This window comes from Rhodamnia argentea, chromosome 3 (genome assembly GCF_020921035.1).
Source record: "Rhodamnia argentea isolate NSW1041297 chromosome 3, ASM2092103v1, whole genome shotgun sequence".
NCBI classification, from domain to species: domain Eukaryota; kingdom Viridiplantae; phylum Streptophyta; class Magnoliopsida; order Myrtales; family Myrtaceae; genus Rhodamnia; species Rhodamnia argentea.
In genome coordinates, this window is record NC_063152.1 from 5,957,413 (window position 1) to 5,975,531 (window position 18,119).

General features: G+C 43.0%; 2 protein-coding genes and 1 pseudogene across 7 annotated transcripts in view; all 3 read left to right on the forward strand.

Moving 5' to 3' along the window:
- Positions 1 to 18,119, forward strand: part of LOC115727874 (cysteine-rich receptor-like protein kinase 44) — a 268,503-nt gene that overhangs the window by 175,018 nt on the left and 75,366 nt on the right. The window contains exon 1 of one of the 6 annotated variants that reach the window (XM_048276949.1): positions 11,538 to 11,764. The exons of the other annotated variants lie outside the window; for them this stretch is intronic. Within the exon in view, the coding sequence (XP_048132906.1) occupies positions 11,597 to 11,764 (168 nt within the window). The 5' untranslated portion in view covers positions 11,538 to 11,596. Of the gene's footprint in view, positions 1 to 11,537; positions 11,765 to 18,119 lie in introns of those variants that run through there. 6 annotated transcript variants of the gene reach the window in all.
- The window catches only part of LOC115733802 (cysteine-rich receptor-like protein kinase 29), a gene marked incomplete at its 5' end in the record, with an annotated part of 226,285 nt that overhangs the window by 162,608 nt on the left and 45,558 nt on the right, over positions 1 to 18,119 (forward strand). The window lies entirely within an intron of this gene.
- On the forward strand, positions 730 to 10,400 carry LOC115733997 (annotated as a pseudogene).

The following is an 18,119-nucleotide window of genomic DNA, read 5'->3' on the forward strand; positions in this document are numbered from 1 at the left end:
CTCAATTTTATTTTTCTATTTCCGGAACATAAATTTGTTCCGGAAATAAATTTGGCGCAAAAATGATAAGTTAAACCTTTTGGGTTCTCTGTTTTCGGAAGCAGATGTGATAAATAAGAATCCTTCTCATTGCTCACTCTTTCTCTCTTGCGTCTCAATCGTTGTAGACCTGTCTGTTGACCCACCAATCTGTGGTTCTCCGGTCGCCATCCGCCCGTCCGTTGGTTCGTTGTCCACCGGTTTGCCGTCCGCCTACCCTTCCGCCGTCTGTCATTCCACCCATCCCCCGATCATCCATCACAGGTTCGTCGGTCCTCTCGTTTGCCGGTCACCGTCCGACAATCCTTGGCAACCCTAAAAATTTGATGTTGTTATCAAACAAAGTTCTGTTTCGGGAACAGAAATTTTGTATTGTTATCAAACACATTTAGTAGCTCAGAAACTCGACCATAAACTAGGAATAGAAAAATTAATTCATTTCTGACCTATAATTGATTCCGGAAACAAAATGATTATCATTTGCGCTTATAAATTATTATCTATGCTGAAAACATTTTTCGTTGACTAATTTTTCTAAACGATATAAGTAATTATTTTTCGAAAAGTATTTTTTAAATTGCTCATTTTTCGCGAAACGAACGCATCTTTACAGTCCCGTCACTAATACTTTTACTTCTTCTTTTTTTTGGGGTCGTTGTGCTAATACTATTACTTACCTGTAACATTTTTCCGACTCTTTCCCGAGACAACTGAACATTATCTTCTTCTTTTTATAATTCTGTGCTCAGTTCCGCAAGCAAAAAAAGATCGTCAGACTATCATGAATTTTCGCTTCAACTTCTCCCTCGCCCTCTTCTTCTTTCTCAATCTTCTCAGCAATCACAGCCGTACTGTAGAAGCCGCACCTAATTATCTATTGCACGACTGCCCAAACACCACGCTCTTCGCTCCCAACTCCACCTACCAATCCAACCTCAACACCCTCCTCGATAACCTCTCCTACGCCGTTGCCAACAACGCCGGCGGCTTCGCCAACGGCACCGCCAGAAAGGACGCTCCTGGCCATGTCTACGGGCTCTTCCTCTGCCGCGGCGACATCAGCACCGCCATCTGCAGCGATTGCGTGGCCAGCGGAATAAAAGACATCGTCAAGCGATGCCCCGGCAGGAGGGTCTCCACGATCTGGTACGACGAGTGCATGTTGAAGTACTCGGACCAGTCTATTTTCTCGGTGCTGGAGATCGTACCTGGCGACGTGATGCCGGATGCCGGGAACGTCGCCGACCCAAATCGGTTCGTGCAGCTGCTAGGTGAGACCATGAACTACGTGGCGGAGAGGGCTTCGGGGAGCGAGTCGGGGAAGAAGTTTGCGGTCGTGGAGGCGAACTTCACGAGCTCGCAGAAGCTGTACACGCTCGCGCAGTGCACGCTGGACTTGACGGGGTCGGACTGCAACACATGCCTCCGGGCCGATCGCGAATCTACCTCAGGGGAAGGGAGGCGGCAGGTCGTTCACTCCGAGCTGCGGGGTGAGGTTCGAGCTGTACCCTTTTTATAATGCCTCAGCCGTGGCGGCAGCTGTGCTTCCGGCGCCCCAGCTTCCTTCTCCTCCTCCTGCTCCGTTGAACAGACCCAAAGGTACGTACTTGATTGAATCAAGGAAATGGATTTAGCCATGAAAGCTCAACCTGGATACGTTTGCCCCTTGATAGTTTAGGATTGTGGATTACTAGTTTTTCCCTTTTATAGCTTCTGGGAATTGATCTGTTGATCTTTGCTCATTGATTCCGGTGATGAATTATGTCCATCTAGGCTTGTGTTTTTTGATGTCCTAGCCCATAAATATCTATCCGGGTATGCTTTCTATAATTTTTTTTCGGGACTTTACTGGCATAACAACACTTGTATGGCTGTGTGAACCACAAATTCTTAAAAAAGTGGGCCCCACAATAATTTATAAATAATTATTATTAATTTTTTGTGGCTCAAAATAGATGTTAATATAACAGTCACCCAAAAAATTGTTATATGATCACATCCCATATTTTTGGGGCGAATAAGGGTGTATCTGGTGGTTTTGAACTTTGAGGGAGTTTTCTTTATTGAAGCATGTATAACATTTAATAATAAAAAAAATGTCCCTAAGAACTTGCTTAGTAATCAAATAACACAAAGTTCTTAATTTTAGATTCACTATTTTTTTTTCCATATTTTATGTAGGAAAATGATTAAGTGACAGTTCTTAATCTACTATGAGAATAACCGTTTATTCTGGGCCATAAAAAATAAAAATAAAAAGAATAATTATACATTATAGTGAGATCCACTCTTTTAAGAATTTGTAGCTCGTAACATGCTGTTGCTCTCACAGTGACCCCACAATTCTTATGGTGGCAAATTCCCATTTATGTGATCGGTGTTTCGGAAGTCAAAATATTTTTGTTTGTAAAGTATACTTAACAACTAAGATCTTTATGAATATCCAGTCATAGGTACGGGCCGCATGTTCTTTTTGTGTTGTATAGTTGATCTCTAGATTTTTCCTTTTTGTTGGTTTGTTGCCTTTGCCTAGCAAGTAGCAAATGATGTCTCAAATGGTTTCGTACATATTTCACATTCTCTCATTCTTTTTCTTTTCAAAGAGTGGTGATTTCTCATTTATGTTTTTTTGACCTTTAATGCTTCGTTGAAGTCTTCCGTCCCAGAAAGTCAAGATGAGGTGCAATTTTAGGTGCAAACTTTCCTAAGTGGATCAGCCAGTTGTCTCAATCTCAAACCAGTTAAACATGGAAGATTCTAACATCACTTCTGAGATTAAGATTATCTAGAGAACTTTCACAAGAAAACCATTGATAGTAGACTATTGGATTCAGATGTTTAGGGCACGCATGACAACACTTTTGGTGTAGAAATTTGTTTGGTAACGTAACTTCTGGAGCAAATATCAATTTTTCTACTTTTGAAGTTTTTTTTTTTTTTTTTTGGCTCCGAAAGCAATTTTGGAGCCACTTCACTCCAGAAGTACAAAAATCAAAATTTGGCCAGAAGTTGATATCCACAATAGAAGTGTTGCCATGCTTGCCCTTAGCCTTTGAAGCTCGTGTTTGGTCTAATTAATCACTAATACGAAATCAAGAATGGTTGCACTCCTACAATATAAGAATTATAAAAGGGAAAAAGACATAGTGAGAAAATGAAATCTCATGCCTGAAGAGCTTAAAGAGCATGATTTGAGTGGAAAAAGATAGTAGAATCACTTACTTGAATGAGTCTGTAATATCTGTTTTTTCAAATTAGCTTCTAGCTGTGGCAGCTAATTAGCAATTCAAATTACTAAAATATCATGCACCCCTGTGATATGGTTGCACATATGCAGGCAAAAGCAATAAATCTACCACAATAATCGTTGCCGTGGCTGTTCGGGTTGGCGTTGCTGTCATACTTCTCTTTGGCGCTTGCTGTTCACCATGGAGTATAACAACAAAGACATATGAAGTAGTCAAAGCAGAAGGCGGTACATATGTCACGTCCCGACTCTCAAGCTTGCGACATCCCTACCTTACTCACCTTAGGTCATGAATGATAGCGTCCCTAGGTAGGCTATCGACCTACGAAAATTTCGGCGCATGCGGAACGTGCAAATCTCCCAAACAATAAAAACAGCAGGATAGTATAGCAGGAAAATTAACACAATCAATTAAAAAAAAACATAACTTCATTCAACAGCCAGAGCAGACGAATCTTAACCCTACCGAGCTACGGTAAATATGTACAATCCCATTCTTCGGAGCGGCTCACTAGGACCTCAAAAGACATAAGGTCGGGTAAGGTTAATCCTTCGTCTACTCCCAAAAATCCTACCACAATTCTCTTGGTTCAACGTCCATGGCCTTCAGCATGCCTGAAAATTGTTAACCACAACGGGGTGAGAAATTAATCTCGGTGAGCCAACGCCTAAGCCCGGTTAGGACGTTGATTCGCTCAAACGCCCTAATAATTATCACGTCAACATTGTTGACACCTAAATTTTGACTAAACTTTTCAATCATTTTTGCATAGAAAATTAGAGCTAATCTTTTAGTTCTAGACAAGAATAATTAAGTCATTTTTCATTCATGCATTGCATCTGCATTTATCTGGATCGGCGGTGCGAGATCGAGCTTAATTTGTCAGGCGATTTGGACTTAAATTGATGGGCAAATTTTCTAGCAATTCATGGACATATGTGCCGGAAAATTTAAAACAATTTTGGAGCTTATATTTTTAGAAAAAGGCTTTATCTAAAATGCTAATTATTTGGAAAAGCCTAATTAAGCTCACATTGACATGAAAATTCGACTAGCCCATCTATAGGGCTAGACCAAAATTTTTACTCATTTAAGGATAAATTTATGTAGGAATTACACCCTTCGGGACTTAATTCAAGTTATATTTTGAGCCCGGGTTTATTTTACAAAAATTAAGAAACTTTAGGCATTTGATTTGGAACACTTTTATCTATAAATACAAGTGTTATGCCTAGGGTTGAGGGGGGCCAAATTCAATATTAGAACACACGGCAGAGACGGTGAGAGGGAGAACGTAAGAGGAGTTGCGGAGAGAAAAGACAAAAAAGAACGAAGTTCTTTGCTTCCTCCTCCATGGGTTGACACGAAGGGAGAATCAATATCAGCCCATCTTTCTTCGTGCTCATTGAGCGAGTCTACTGCAGCCCAGTGATCGTCCCAACAATTTCACCCGACGGTGATTTATTCCTCCACGGGCAACAACATCCCGGTTATTGACTAATCACCGTTGCTCTAGTTATTGCCCGATATTACCCAACGTGTCGCGCAACCACCACGACGGAATCAGCGGTCGTGCCCTCAAGCTCCAGGCGATTTTTGCAAGTTCTCGGCCAACGCATCGGCGCGTAGCTCCTGTTCTGGCCGATTTCCGCGCACCGCTCGTGGACACCCTGTCGAAGCCCTCTCTAACCGTTGCTCCTTATATTGCCAACGACACCAACAATTCATAAAAATTCGAGATTGCATCTCGTTTGCTGGGTGTCTTTGTTTGCGGTCTTTAAAGTGAGTTCTCACACCACGACTAGTTTTGGCTTCACGGTGTACTTCCTTGCAATCCCTCCAGTGGTACGCACATAAAGTCAAGCTTCAGAATCTAAGACCAGTGGACTCCCTTGAAGACGTTGCAGTATTTTGGCAGATCCGAACTTGAGAACACCCATCAGCCGAGCACCACCACCAATTTCTTGTTGTTCAATTGCCTCTCCCTAACAATGTCCTGTTTGGTTTATTCAAGTTGTTCTGCGGTCCTTGGCGTTGTCGGTACCTCCGATTGCCAGCGACCATTTTCATTAATATCAGTGCAGGCTTGAGTTGTTCCCAATAAGTCCGATCCAATTTGGGATCACCCGGTGGTCAAAGCAAATCGAAGTCTGATTAATGGTGGTCCCAGTATTCCACTTGCTCACATGTCCCTTTACGGTTGACCAGCATTCAACGTAAAATGCAGAATTTTTAGCTTGGAAAAGAGTTCAAAATCGCTACTGCGAATCAAGCCTTAACAAAGCTCCTAGGCGTGCGAGAACCCTAGCCGATTGGCCTCCTTTTCGATTTGGGTGCGCAATCCTTGAACAAAGTTCGAATTAAGAAATCGCAATCGCATGATAAGGTAAAATTCTATCCCTTGAATGTTAAGATTATCTTGTTTTCCTAATTTGATTTATTTGAATTATTCGAGCATATCTACAAGAAAGATTGTTGCTTAATCATGCATGTTTGAAGTTTCTGAATAAATCTTGAGATGTCATGTTTATCTTTTTTGAATTCGTGGCATATCTTGTTGTAGTTTTATTTTGAGGAATCTTGATCTTGATCATATTTGATAAGATATTTGCATTTTCTCAAAATTTAAGTATATCTACGATCAATCTTAAGGTCTTCTGAAATATTGAGCATATCTTTTTGAATTGGGATAATTATCAAGATATTCATTGCAAATCTTAATATAACTTTCCTAATTTTAAAAGATGTTAATATCCTTTGTGGATAGGAGCTTATCTCCTTTAGAACCTCAAATCCCTTAAGGGTTTTAAAAATTCAATAAATATTTGCACATCTTTAAACAAAACTGCCTATAATGTATGCTCCCCGGTGCCTAGTCCCCGGAAAATTAAAGCACACGCCTTAGCCACGATCTCGTGGAATGGGATGGTGATTTAAATATAGAAATTCGTATTCTGCCCTTTGGCGAGAAGGGATGTTGTATTTCTATATATTATCCGCATATTGGCTCGAATCTTCGAGGGAGCGGATAAAATCTAGCTCGGCCCGGATCTTCGGGAATGAGAAGATTTATCGGAAAATCGGATTTAAAGATATATTATGGGCATTTTTGTTTAGTTTTGTTCAAATTCATTTGTTTCAATTCAAAAATTCGAAAAAGTAAAAAAAAGGGAAAATTCGAAAATAAAAAAGGGAAATCAAAATCACAAATCATCAATCGGAAAGGCATTTTCATGAAATTTGGTACTGAAGGGTGTTAATTAAAAATTAACATAACGAAGTCCCCGAACCCTAAACCTCTGGTTAGCGGAAAATAAAGTATTCTCCGTACTTTTTTAGGTATCTAATCTACCTACCAAAAAGATTAGTGGCGGCTCCTAAATTAAAAATCAAACCTAAGTTGCGAATTGGTAGGGCTTGGGAGAGTCCGTATTAGGTTAGTTAATTCATCTAATTAACCTAATAATACATTAACCTAAATTAATTTTTAGGTCGCGACAAACATAGAACAATTATTTCAATCACAAGCAAACTTACCCTCCATGCCACACAAAATGCAATGCGGACTCGACTCAATAATCAACCAACCAAATCAATTCACCACTACAAAGCATCACAACACTTGCATGCACAGGACACCACACGTAGTCCATTTATTATCAGATCCAACCCGTAGGTCCAACACACTAGTCGGTTGATGCTCTCCTGGCGGGACCAGGCATCATCCCTTACTTCCGGCGACGGCGTCTGATTGTCCATGTGACTCCGCTCGACCAACCGGAAGACAATGATTGTCGACACGGCCCGGAGCTAACAGGAATCCTAAAAAGGCTTCGGCCCATCACAAGCTGCGACCGGCAAACGTACGGCTAGAAGATAATGACTGACGCACATCCAGCAACCGTAAGACAATGATTGCCAGGACCGAACGACCGTAAGACAATGATCGTCGGAATTATCCCATTATGTGACCACTCAGGCACTTCGACAACCAACCAATTCTTTTCTTGGATTTAGGTCGAATGCTCATACTCGCATGTTCAAATACTTGACCCAAGGCCGTTTTCATGCAAAAACATGCAATTTTATCTCATACGTGATCACATGAATGCGCAATTTATATCGACCGATAGACCAAGCAAGTTGGAGCGATTAACCTCTAATCGGACTCCCACGGCAATCAATAGCCAAACCGGCACTCACGGCCAATAATTCAATAATTCAATTAATCAATTATAGCCAGTTGATTATTAATCTCAATTTCAATTCCAATTGCGCACTCATCTCTAACCTATCGCTCGCTCGCGATCAATCAATACAATCAATCAATCTCATCTAATTAGGCATAAAATCCTAACTAATTAGACTAACTTAACCAATTAGGGCCATTAAACCTAAACCAAGTTTCTAACCTAAACCGGCCCTAATCGAGCTACCTAAACACCTAATAATCTAATTAATCTATTCCGAACGCAATTAGCGTCCTAACCAAGAGTTAGAGGCTAACTCACCAAATTAATAGCTCGGGCGGTCTCAACTCGAGCGGCGGCGACACGAACTCGGCTCGGCCCGACGACGACGACGACTCGCGGCCCGATCCACTTAGCTCCGGGCTTCTAATTTGGTCAAAGGCGGGCCAAAGACTTGGCTACACCTCGGGACAGTAGCACGGGGCTCGGGGGTGGCGGTTGGAGGTGGAGGCGGTGACGGCACAAGAGGCTGGTAGTCGGAGATGAAGTCTTGGGTCGGTGGCCGCACGAAATATCACCAAGGGAGAGGTTGGGTGTGCACGGTTCTGTGGGGGGCCAAATCGCGCGAGTAACAGGGGAAGGGGGGCTGCAGAGAGAGAGAGAGAGAGAGAAAAAAAAAAGAAGTCACGTGGACTGCTAGAGGGTGGACCAGATTTGACTGGGGTTTGACTGAGGTGGGGTCCACAAGATATTTTAAAAAAAATCTTGTCTTATATGCATTATTGGAGGGCAATTCGGTAATTCGATAAATCGGGACTGATTGGATTTTTGGCTCAACCAATTGGAAAATAAAATTGGGAATTTCACGGGCTAGGTTCGGTCCAGAAAAGTTTAAGCATGAGGATTAAAAATCCTAAGTCCCGGCGACCACGGTTTCGAGACCCAATCGAAACCGAACGACATTTTGGGAACCGTCTAAAATTTGTCACTTTCATCCTTGCGATCCGAAAATTTGCACCGACTAAAATTCCATTTCTTCCTTTTTTATTGAATTTAGGCAAATTTACAAACTTCGAATTTCTCGGGCGCCACAACATAACTACGCACATGTTTATGCATTGTAGTCCGAGAAGATTTCGAAACTGTGGACGTGTGATACACAGTTCTATGCTTTTGGTGAGGGACCATATCCTGTTGTTTCGACGTGTAGGCGGAAGTGAAATTACAACTGCAGAGTCATTGCAACACCATTTAGCTACCATACAAGCTGCCACAAACAATTTCTCTCATCAAAACAAGTTGGGTCAGGGCGGATTTGGTGAAGTTTTCCGGGTATTGTTAATGTTGGTTATGTGAAGTTGTGGTCGGAAGCAATTCGTTTGTACTCAAACAAGCGAATGAAAAACTTTTCAGGGTCGGCTTCTGAATGGACAAGAAATAGCTGTGAAGAGGCTATCTGAAGGCTCAGGACAGGGAGTAGGAGAATTCAAGAACGAGGTTGTTCTGCTTGCGAAGCTTCAACATCGAAACCTCTTGCGGCTGCTTGGGTTTTGCTTGGAGGGAGAAGAGAAGATACTTGTCTACGAGTTTGTGCCGAACAAAAGTCTCGACTACTTTCTATTTGGTACGTCGCACACTACAATAGACTCTTCAGATGTCATTTTCCATGTGGAAGAAACTGTATGCCCGATTAGCATGATCATAGAGTTGAAACTCTCCCTGGCTTCTGGGGAACATGATGAAAGTTCTTTGAGGATTCATCAACTCAGAATATTTGGTTTATAATCGTGTAAATATGCAGATCCTGATAAGAGAAGGCAGTTAGATTGGTCAAGGCGTTACAAGATAATATCTGGAATCGCTCGAGGAATGTTGTATCTGCATGAAGATTCTAGGCTCCGGATCATTCATCATGATCTAAAACCGAGCAACGTCCTGTTGGACAATGAAATGAACCAGAAGATTTCAGATTACGGCATGGCTAGGATTTTCGGAGTTGATCAAACTCGGGCAGAAACTAATAAAATCGTGGGGACCTTGTAAGTCTCAAATTTTTTCTAGTATGACTCAATTCATTAGAATGTGGTTCATTTGCAAGTTGATCATTTTATCAGATTATAATTACATAATGGATGCTGCCGTCTGTGTATTTTCGTCTGCAGTGGTTACTTGTCTCCTGAGTATGCAATGCGTGGGCAAATCTCGGTGAGGTCCGATGTCTATAGTTTTGGTGTCCTAATCCTCGAAATCATTACTGGCAAGAAGAGCAGCTGCTCTTTCCAATCAGACGGGGGCAAAAATCTCGCCAGCTATGTGAGTTCCACCTGTGCTATTACGACATATATTGCGCTGCATGGATCTAATTAAGTTGAAATTCCTCCACTGATACAATTTTTTCTTCAGGCGTGGAAGCATTGGAGACCTGGAACACCGCTCGACGTGTTAAATCCATCCATTGGCGACTCATGTTCGATGGATGAAGTGATTCGATGCCTCCACATTGGTTTACTAGGTGTTCAGGAAGATCCAGCTGATAGACCCACCATGCCAAGCATAGTCCTTATGTTGAGCAGCCACTCTGTCAAGCTTCCACAGCCGCGACGACCGGCCTTCTTCCTCCAGAAGAGCACCGAGAGACAGCTGAAGGAGCTCAAGTCGGGTGAATCCACCAGTGGGTCTGTGCCGTGGTCAATTAATGAAATGTCGGTCACCGAGGTGTACCCTCGGTGAATTGTGACTCGAGGGGAAGTCCTTCATACAGAGACCTCGAGATCCTTGGCCTTCCACAAGGATCATTAATGAACAATCAACAAGCACCTACGAAGACAAGATTATTCATATAAAATCATGATTATCTATGGACACAAAGCCGTCATCTCCACTTCGCAGGATCATATTTCTAGATCAGCATGACTTTGGGATCATATTATATCTTATATTTTGGTCTGGCAAAGTGCTGAAAAATAAACATATTTTGACATTTTAAGTTTTTAAAACATAAGGTAGGATGGGATAAAATTTTTAAATAAAGATTTAAAAAGAACGACCTAAGACTGAAGGGCATCGATTCGACCACTGCCGCCCGGGATGGTGACCCAGTGATGACTGCGGTGTTCCTCTAAGATGAGAAAATCCATTGTTGGTGGTCCGCATGTATATGTTGGTTCCGTATGTGCACATCGGGAGCGTGTAATAACTCTGCAAAAAAATTTGCGAACTTGCATTGGATGTCCCTCGCTCCACTCTACTTTTGTAAACCATTTCGCTACCACTGTCAAGTGTTCTAAAATCTTAGGCGTGCAAATATTTCTTTGGGAAGGCAAATTCGGCCCGGAAGATTTGAACTCAGAATCTCCTGTTTTGATACCATGTGAAATTTTGTGAAACTAGTGCCAACAGTTTGAAAAGCTTAAACTATTAGATGAAAATGTGGTTTAATATTTAACTACTCTAATACTCTGATTTCCGTAAGAAATTCATCAAAGTACTGAAATTGAAGTCGAAAGGGCTACCAATTATCCCCAAAAAATTAAAAATTTAGAGAATAATGTGATATATTCCGAATCTTATTAGCCGAAACCTGGTGGGATGACAAGATTCAAAAATTTCTCCAACGTGTTACTGAGCAATCAGTGAGCAATGATCATAAACATAATGCGCATTTGCTCTTGCAGTTGGGAAGAGCAATTCGATGAAGACTGCGATCATTGCGGTCGCCACAAGTGTTTCTGCACTACTTATCATCGGTGGTTTCCTGCTCCTGAAAGTGAAATGGAAGATGAAGCAGCCCGGACCAAGTGTTGAAGGCGAGCCTAAGCAGCCCGGACCAAGTGTTGAAGGCGAGCCTAAGCAGCCCAGACCAAGTGTTAAAGGCGAGTCTTTATCCTTTTGCATTGCAACAGCAACTGTTCATGACGTTAAAACACATCATGAAAATAATGAAGTTGACTAATTACTATGCTTTTGCACCAGCAAAGTAGTAAGAGCTGCATCGATTTCGACAATTAGGCCAAAAACTTTATAATAGTTAGGGTTTAGGGTTTATTGGTAATGCCTGCAGGAGCAATCATATATACTAAAAATTTGTGAAACTTTCATTATGACAACTATGAAAAGATAATGATGCTCGCCCTGAATGACCATGTTTTTGTCTTTCTAGGTGACGTTGTGCATGAAATTAGCACGGCGGAATTGCAGAAATTTGATCTCAACGCTATCAGAGCGGCGACGGGTAACTTCTCTGATTCCAAGAAGCTTGGACAAGGTGGTTTTGGTGCTGTTTACAAGGTAATAATCAACAAAGGACACCCTTTACTCTCTTGCATTCGAAATCTAAGCAACCAAATAGTCAAAGATAACATCAATCGGATACTCTTCAAAATGCTTCAATGTACCAATCGATACTCACAAGGACATACTTTGGTGAAATTTCAGGGTCAGCTCTCCAACGAACGGCAAATCGCGGTGAAACGGTTGTTGCAGAATTCCAGCCAAGGGGAAGTTGAATTCAGGAGCGAGATCATGTTAGTAGCTAAGCAACAACATAGAAACTTGGTCAGGCTCCTAGGTTTTTGTCTGGAAGGAGTCGAACGGCTTCTCATTTACGAGTTTGTGCCCAATTCGAGCCTTGATAAGTTCATATTCGGTATGTTTCTCAGGTTGTCATTTGTGAAATAAGATCCTCACAACATGTTTAATGGACATCTTATAGAATGTGATTCCACCAAAATGCGTAGATCCCCGGAAGCATGCGAATCTCAACTGGGATAAGCGCCACAAGATAATAATGGGCATCGCTCGAGGGATGCTTTACCTACATGAAGAATCTCAAGTTGGTATCATCCATCGGGACCTCAAAGCTAGCAACATTTTGTTGGACTCAAACATGAATCCGAAGATATCGGATTTCAGTATGGCGAGGCTGTTCAAGTTGGACCAAACTCATGCACAGACAAACCAAATTGTGGGGACATAGTAAGTGCCACGACCTCCTAGACCTTATGATTACCAGAAGAACAAAGCAAACTAGCTAATATGGTGGACTTATTGTGATGCACAGCGGTTATATGGCGCCGGAGTATGCGATGAAGGGAAAATTCTCGGTCAAGTCAGATGTATATAGTTTCGGAGTGCTGGTTTTGGAGATTGTGAGTGGTCATAGGAACAATCACTGCATGGGCAATGACATGGAGGACCTTATAAGCTATGTGAGTAGAAGAACATACCTTCTCATTTCGCATAATGTTCCGGAGAAGAAGCTGCTCAATGTTTGTAAGATGTTTGCAGGTTAGGAAGAATTGGAGGGAAAGATCAATATCGAACATCATCGATCCCTCTATAACTTCTGGTTTGAATGCTGAAATTGAAAGGTGCATCGACATTGGTCTGCTATGTGTCGAAGAAAACGCAGCTAGCCGGCCAACGATGCACTCGGTTTTCCTCATGCTTAACAGCCACTCGGTTGCTCTCCAAGTGCCGTCGAGACCCGCATTCTCCACGGACAGCACCATCGAATCTGATACGGCATACACACGGGATTACAGTTCAGAGGCCGAAAGATCAAGAAGCGAATCGAACTAGTTCTCGAAAAGCAAGGCCTCTATGACCGACCCGCACCCATGGTAGCCTTAGAAAATGGGTAATCAGCGTGCCCCTAAGCATTGTACTTTGTCCTTGTTGTGGTTTTCGGATCATCAAAACTACATACGTCAAGCATAACTTTGAGGAGTTATGTGGCTTCAATGGCTTGGGATTAAATCCAGATTCATAGGATGTCGCTATAAATACATGAGAATGCATGTGATTCGCAGAAGTGAAGGAGATCAAAGAGACGCACATTGCGGCCGAATATGTCTACATCTTAAGCTTAGGCATGCCACATTATAGTATAACTTTGTTCACACCAACCCACGTCACACTCAATTCTCCAATCGGATCCGATTTTCATCATGTGTCTCTTCTCGTAACTTCTATGTGAACCGTTGCAACACGTGAAAAAGTTATGTAATCCACGTTCCATAACTAAGGTTTAATATCGCTTGGTTCAATTGTTGAGCAAACATCCTAATTGATTTTGAATTTGATAAAATAATCCATATTCTCTAGAGTCTGAGTTAATACATAGAAACACTCTTTTATATATTGTCCTAAATACTTTTTTTTTTGTCATAGTCCTAAATACATTCAGATGCTGAGGAATGGTTATATTGGATTTTAGACTTGTAACTCAAGCTCAGACGCTAACACGGGAAGAGCTAAGACTCTCAAGGAGTATTTCAGATTAAACCTCCGACACTGGTTAAGAGATATTATATTGTCACAACAGCTAGCAATCAGGTTGCATTCATCTTTGGAGCATACCAATTATAAAAAACATTTTGCTCTATCAAATACGTGGATTGAGAAAGAAGAGATTTATTACCAAGCAAATAATTCTATCTATGGAAATCCAGATCTTAATTATATGGGCGATTAAATCAATGGGAGATTCTAATCTTATTTCTCAAGGACTATGAAACCCTTTGTATACAATATCGTCTAACGGGTTAATTGGAGAGTGATCTTCTAAAGACCTTTCAATGGCTAGATCGATGTGGAAGAGTATAAAAATAGACTTCAAAGTTGAAGAGAGTACAAGAGTCCGGAATATGAAATTCCAAATTTCAAGAGAAAGCTTTAAAGTTCACTACTCATTCTTGATCAAAACACTGTCATTCTCGGAGATTCTTAATCAAGTGATTGAGTGTAAGATAGATTTATCTATCAACTCAAGAAGTGTCACCAAGTTGTAACCTCTAAGCTATTCAATAGTAAAATCTAGCCGATTGGCTGTCAGCGTGAAGAAGTGGATGTAGGCTTGAACTAAACCGAATTACTATAAACTTCGTTTGCAAATTCTCTATCCCATAAACTCGTTTATTATTATTATTCTTGATAGTAGAATTGTGCACAATCAGACTCTAAAGTCACCTTGGATCTTATTTTTTATCGGACTCTAAACTAAGTTATGAACTTGTTCTGTCGAATTCCGCATTGTTTTAATATTTTGAAATCACCTATTCATCCCTTCCACGTGATACCGCTAGCCACTACAATTTGTATTAGAGCTTGGTACTCTTTATTCGCAAGTGTTTTTATTTCTGAGTTAACAATCTATCATGGCTAGCAATTCTACACCAATTTTTGTGGAAGGAGGAAGCAACTCCCGACTTCCTTATTGGATGGGAAGGAATATTGTGATTGGCAAAACAAAATTTTTTTTTCCTAGGTGGGAATCGGACCGGACTTATTTTTTCATAGAGAAGCCGAAACAGGGCGAGATCTTGGGTTTCTCGACGTCGATGCACAACTGCGGTCAAGGAAAAAATCGAGTAATTTCGCTTGATCGTCCCCAAATCTCATTTTGGAAAAATGTCAAAAAATTCATAAACCTATTACATTGATGCAAATTCAGTCATAAACCTTTTATTGATGTCAATTTAGTCTTAAACCTTTTGTATTTGTGTCAATTGAGTCCGTCCAATCGATTTTAGCTAGAATTCATTAACATGGAAGCCAATCGTCCCACGTGGCACATCTAATGTTGACGTGGACATTTTTAAATATTTTCTAATATTTGTTTCAATAATTTGTATATTGTTTTTCCTTCTTCTTTCTTCTTCGTTCTTCTTTCCTTCCCTCTTTCGCATCGTAGGTGGCCGGCCACCGTCCAACCGCAGCCAGTACACCACGCACTGGGACGACTAAGCTTGACGAGCCGAGGGCGAGCCTCGCACTTGCCCAAGCGGGGTGGCCTCGGATGGCATCACCCTAGTGAGGATGAGCCCCAGTGAGGTTGTCCTCACCTAGCTAAATCCATCCTCACCGGGTCGAGGTCGTGACGATACCTCGCCATCACGCCTTCAACAATCATCAAACACCAACCCCTCACAATTTGAGTTGTCACTACATCCCTACATTCTGTCTTTCACCATTCGCGAAGGTAGTGGGTTGGCGTCGGCGGCGGCGAGTGTCGACTGTAGCGAAGCTGGCCACAATGAGTGTCACGCCCCGACTCTCGAGCTCGCAACATCCCTATCTTACTCGCCTTAAGTCATGAATGATAGCGTCTCAGGTAGCTTCAAGACAATTAATAACAACGGGATAGTGCAGTAGGAAAATTAACACAGTCAATTTACAAAAACAATTTCATTCAAAAGCCAGAGCAAATAAATCTTAACCCTACTGAGCTACAGTAAATATATACAACCTCATTCTTCGGGGTGGCTCACTAAGACCTCAAAAAAGACACGAGTTCGGGTAAGGTTAATCCCTCGTCTACTCCCAAAAATCTTACCACAATCCTCGCCTTAACGTCCACGACCTCCATCACCGCTTGAAAATTGTTAACCACGATGGGGTGAGAAATTAATGTCGGTGAGCCAACGCCTAAGCCCAGCTAAGGCGTTGATTCGCTCGAGATATCCTAACAATCAATCACATCAGCATAGAGCAGATATTTCAATCACATGCAAGCTTACCCTCCAGGCAACACATATTGCAATGCGGACTTGACTCAACAATCAACCAACCAAACCAATTCAACCCACTGCAAAGCATCACAACACTTGCATGCACGGGACACCACACGTAGTAATTTATTATTAGATCCGACCCGTAGGCCTAGCACATTAGTCGGTTGGTGCTCTCCTAGCGGGACCAAGCATCGCCCCATACTTCTGATAGTCCATGTGACTCTACTCGACCAACCAAAAGATAATGATTGTCGACACGGCACGGTACTAACAGGAATCCTAAAAAGGTTTCGGCCCATCACAAGCTACGACCGACAAACGTATAGCCGTAAGACAATGAGCGACGCGCATCCCGCAACCGGAAGATAATGATTGTCAAGACCAATTGACTAGAAGACAATGATCGTCGGAATTATCCCATTATGTGACCACTCAGGCACTTCGACAACCAGCCAGTTCATTTCTTAGAAATTAGGGCGAATGCTCATACTCGCATGTTCAATACTTGGCCTAAGGCCGTTTTGTGCAAAACCGTGCAATTTTATCTCATACTTGATCACAAGAATGCCCAATTATATCGATCGACACACTAGGCAATTTGGGGCGATTGACCTCTAATCGGACCCCCACGGCAATCAACAATCAAATTGGCATTCACAACCAACAATTCATAAGTCAATTAACCAATTGCGCCCGGTCGATTATTAATTCCAATTTCAATTTCCAATTGTGCACTCGTCTCTAACATATCGCTCGCTTGCGATCAATCAATCAAATCAATCAGTTTTACTCACCAATTAGTTATAGACTACCTAGCTAATTGACTAATCTTAACTAATTACGGTCATTTAACATAAACCACGTTTCTATCTAGCCCGACCGTAATTACTCTATCTAAACACCCTAATTAGTTCATTAAACTAATCCGAACGCAATTAGCATCCTAACCAAGAGTTAGGGGCTAACTCACAATTAAAAATAACTCGGACGGTCTCAACTCTAGCGGCAGCGACACGAACTCGGCCCGGCCCGGCCCGGCGATGACGATCGGCGACTCGCGGCCCAAATTAAACTTCGGGCTTCCAACTTGAACAAAGATGGCCCGAGGACTTGGCGACACCTCGGGACAGCGGCACGGGACTCAGGGGTGGCAGCCGGTGGCCGGAGCTTGCTGGAACAGTGGCTGGCCTGCGTGAACAGTGCTTGGCAGAGGAAAACAGAGCATAACAGTGAGCGTCGGGGGCTGTTTTTGGGGTTTTGAGCTGTGCAAGGTCAGGGGAATGGTTGGCCAAGATCGGGGGGGTTTCCGGGGGAGCTTTGGGTGGCGGCGACGGCCCCGGCGGATGGCCGGAGGCGGCCAAATCGCGGCTGTACAGAACCGCGACGCAAAACAGAGGAAGCTCGGGCAGAAAAGGGGAGGTAGATCCGGGCTGTTCGCGGCCTCCACAGGCGACAGCTGGCTTCCACAAGCCTCGAGGGGCGACGGGAGGTTGAGGGTGATGGCTGAGGATGGTCGGAGAGCGGCGGAGGAAGCTGAGCTGCGGCGGTTCAGTGGTTCGAAGCGAAACAGGGTTGGAGGTCCCGAAACAGGGTACGTCGGGTTGCTGGCTTCTGTGGCGGCGGAAACCGTGGTTGCTCTGGGCTTCGCGGCCACGACGGGCGACGGCACTGGGCGGGGTGGCTGGCGGATCGAGTACGACGGCTCAGGGTAGCTGGTGGTGGCCTGAGGCGCGGCCTGAAGCGGGCTGCAGCAAAGGGCAGAACAGAGCAGGGGACGCCGGGCTTCCTCGAGCTCGTCGGACTGCAGACGGCGGAGGTACGACGGCGGTGGAGTGGTCGTGGTGTCGGACGATGGTTGGCTGCAAGGCGGAAGCGTTCGGCGGTGGAGTCGCAAGCCAACGATGGAGAGGGTGCTTCGGTGGGGGTGGTCTTCGCGCAATAACAGGGGAGAAGAAGACTAGCGGGAGAGAGAGAGAGACGGCTGAGTTGACTGGTGGGTGGCAGATTTGACCGAGGTGGGGCCCACCAGTCCACTTACCATTAAAATATTTTGTCTCCCATGCATTATTGGTGGGGCAAAATGGTAATTCGATAAATCAAGACTGATCGGATTTTTAGCTTAATCGATT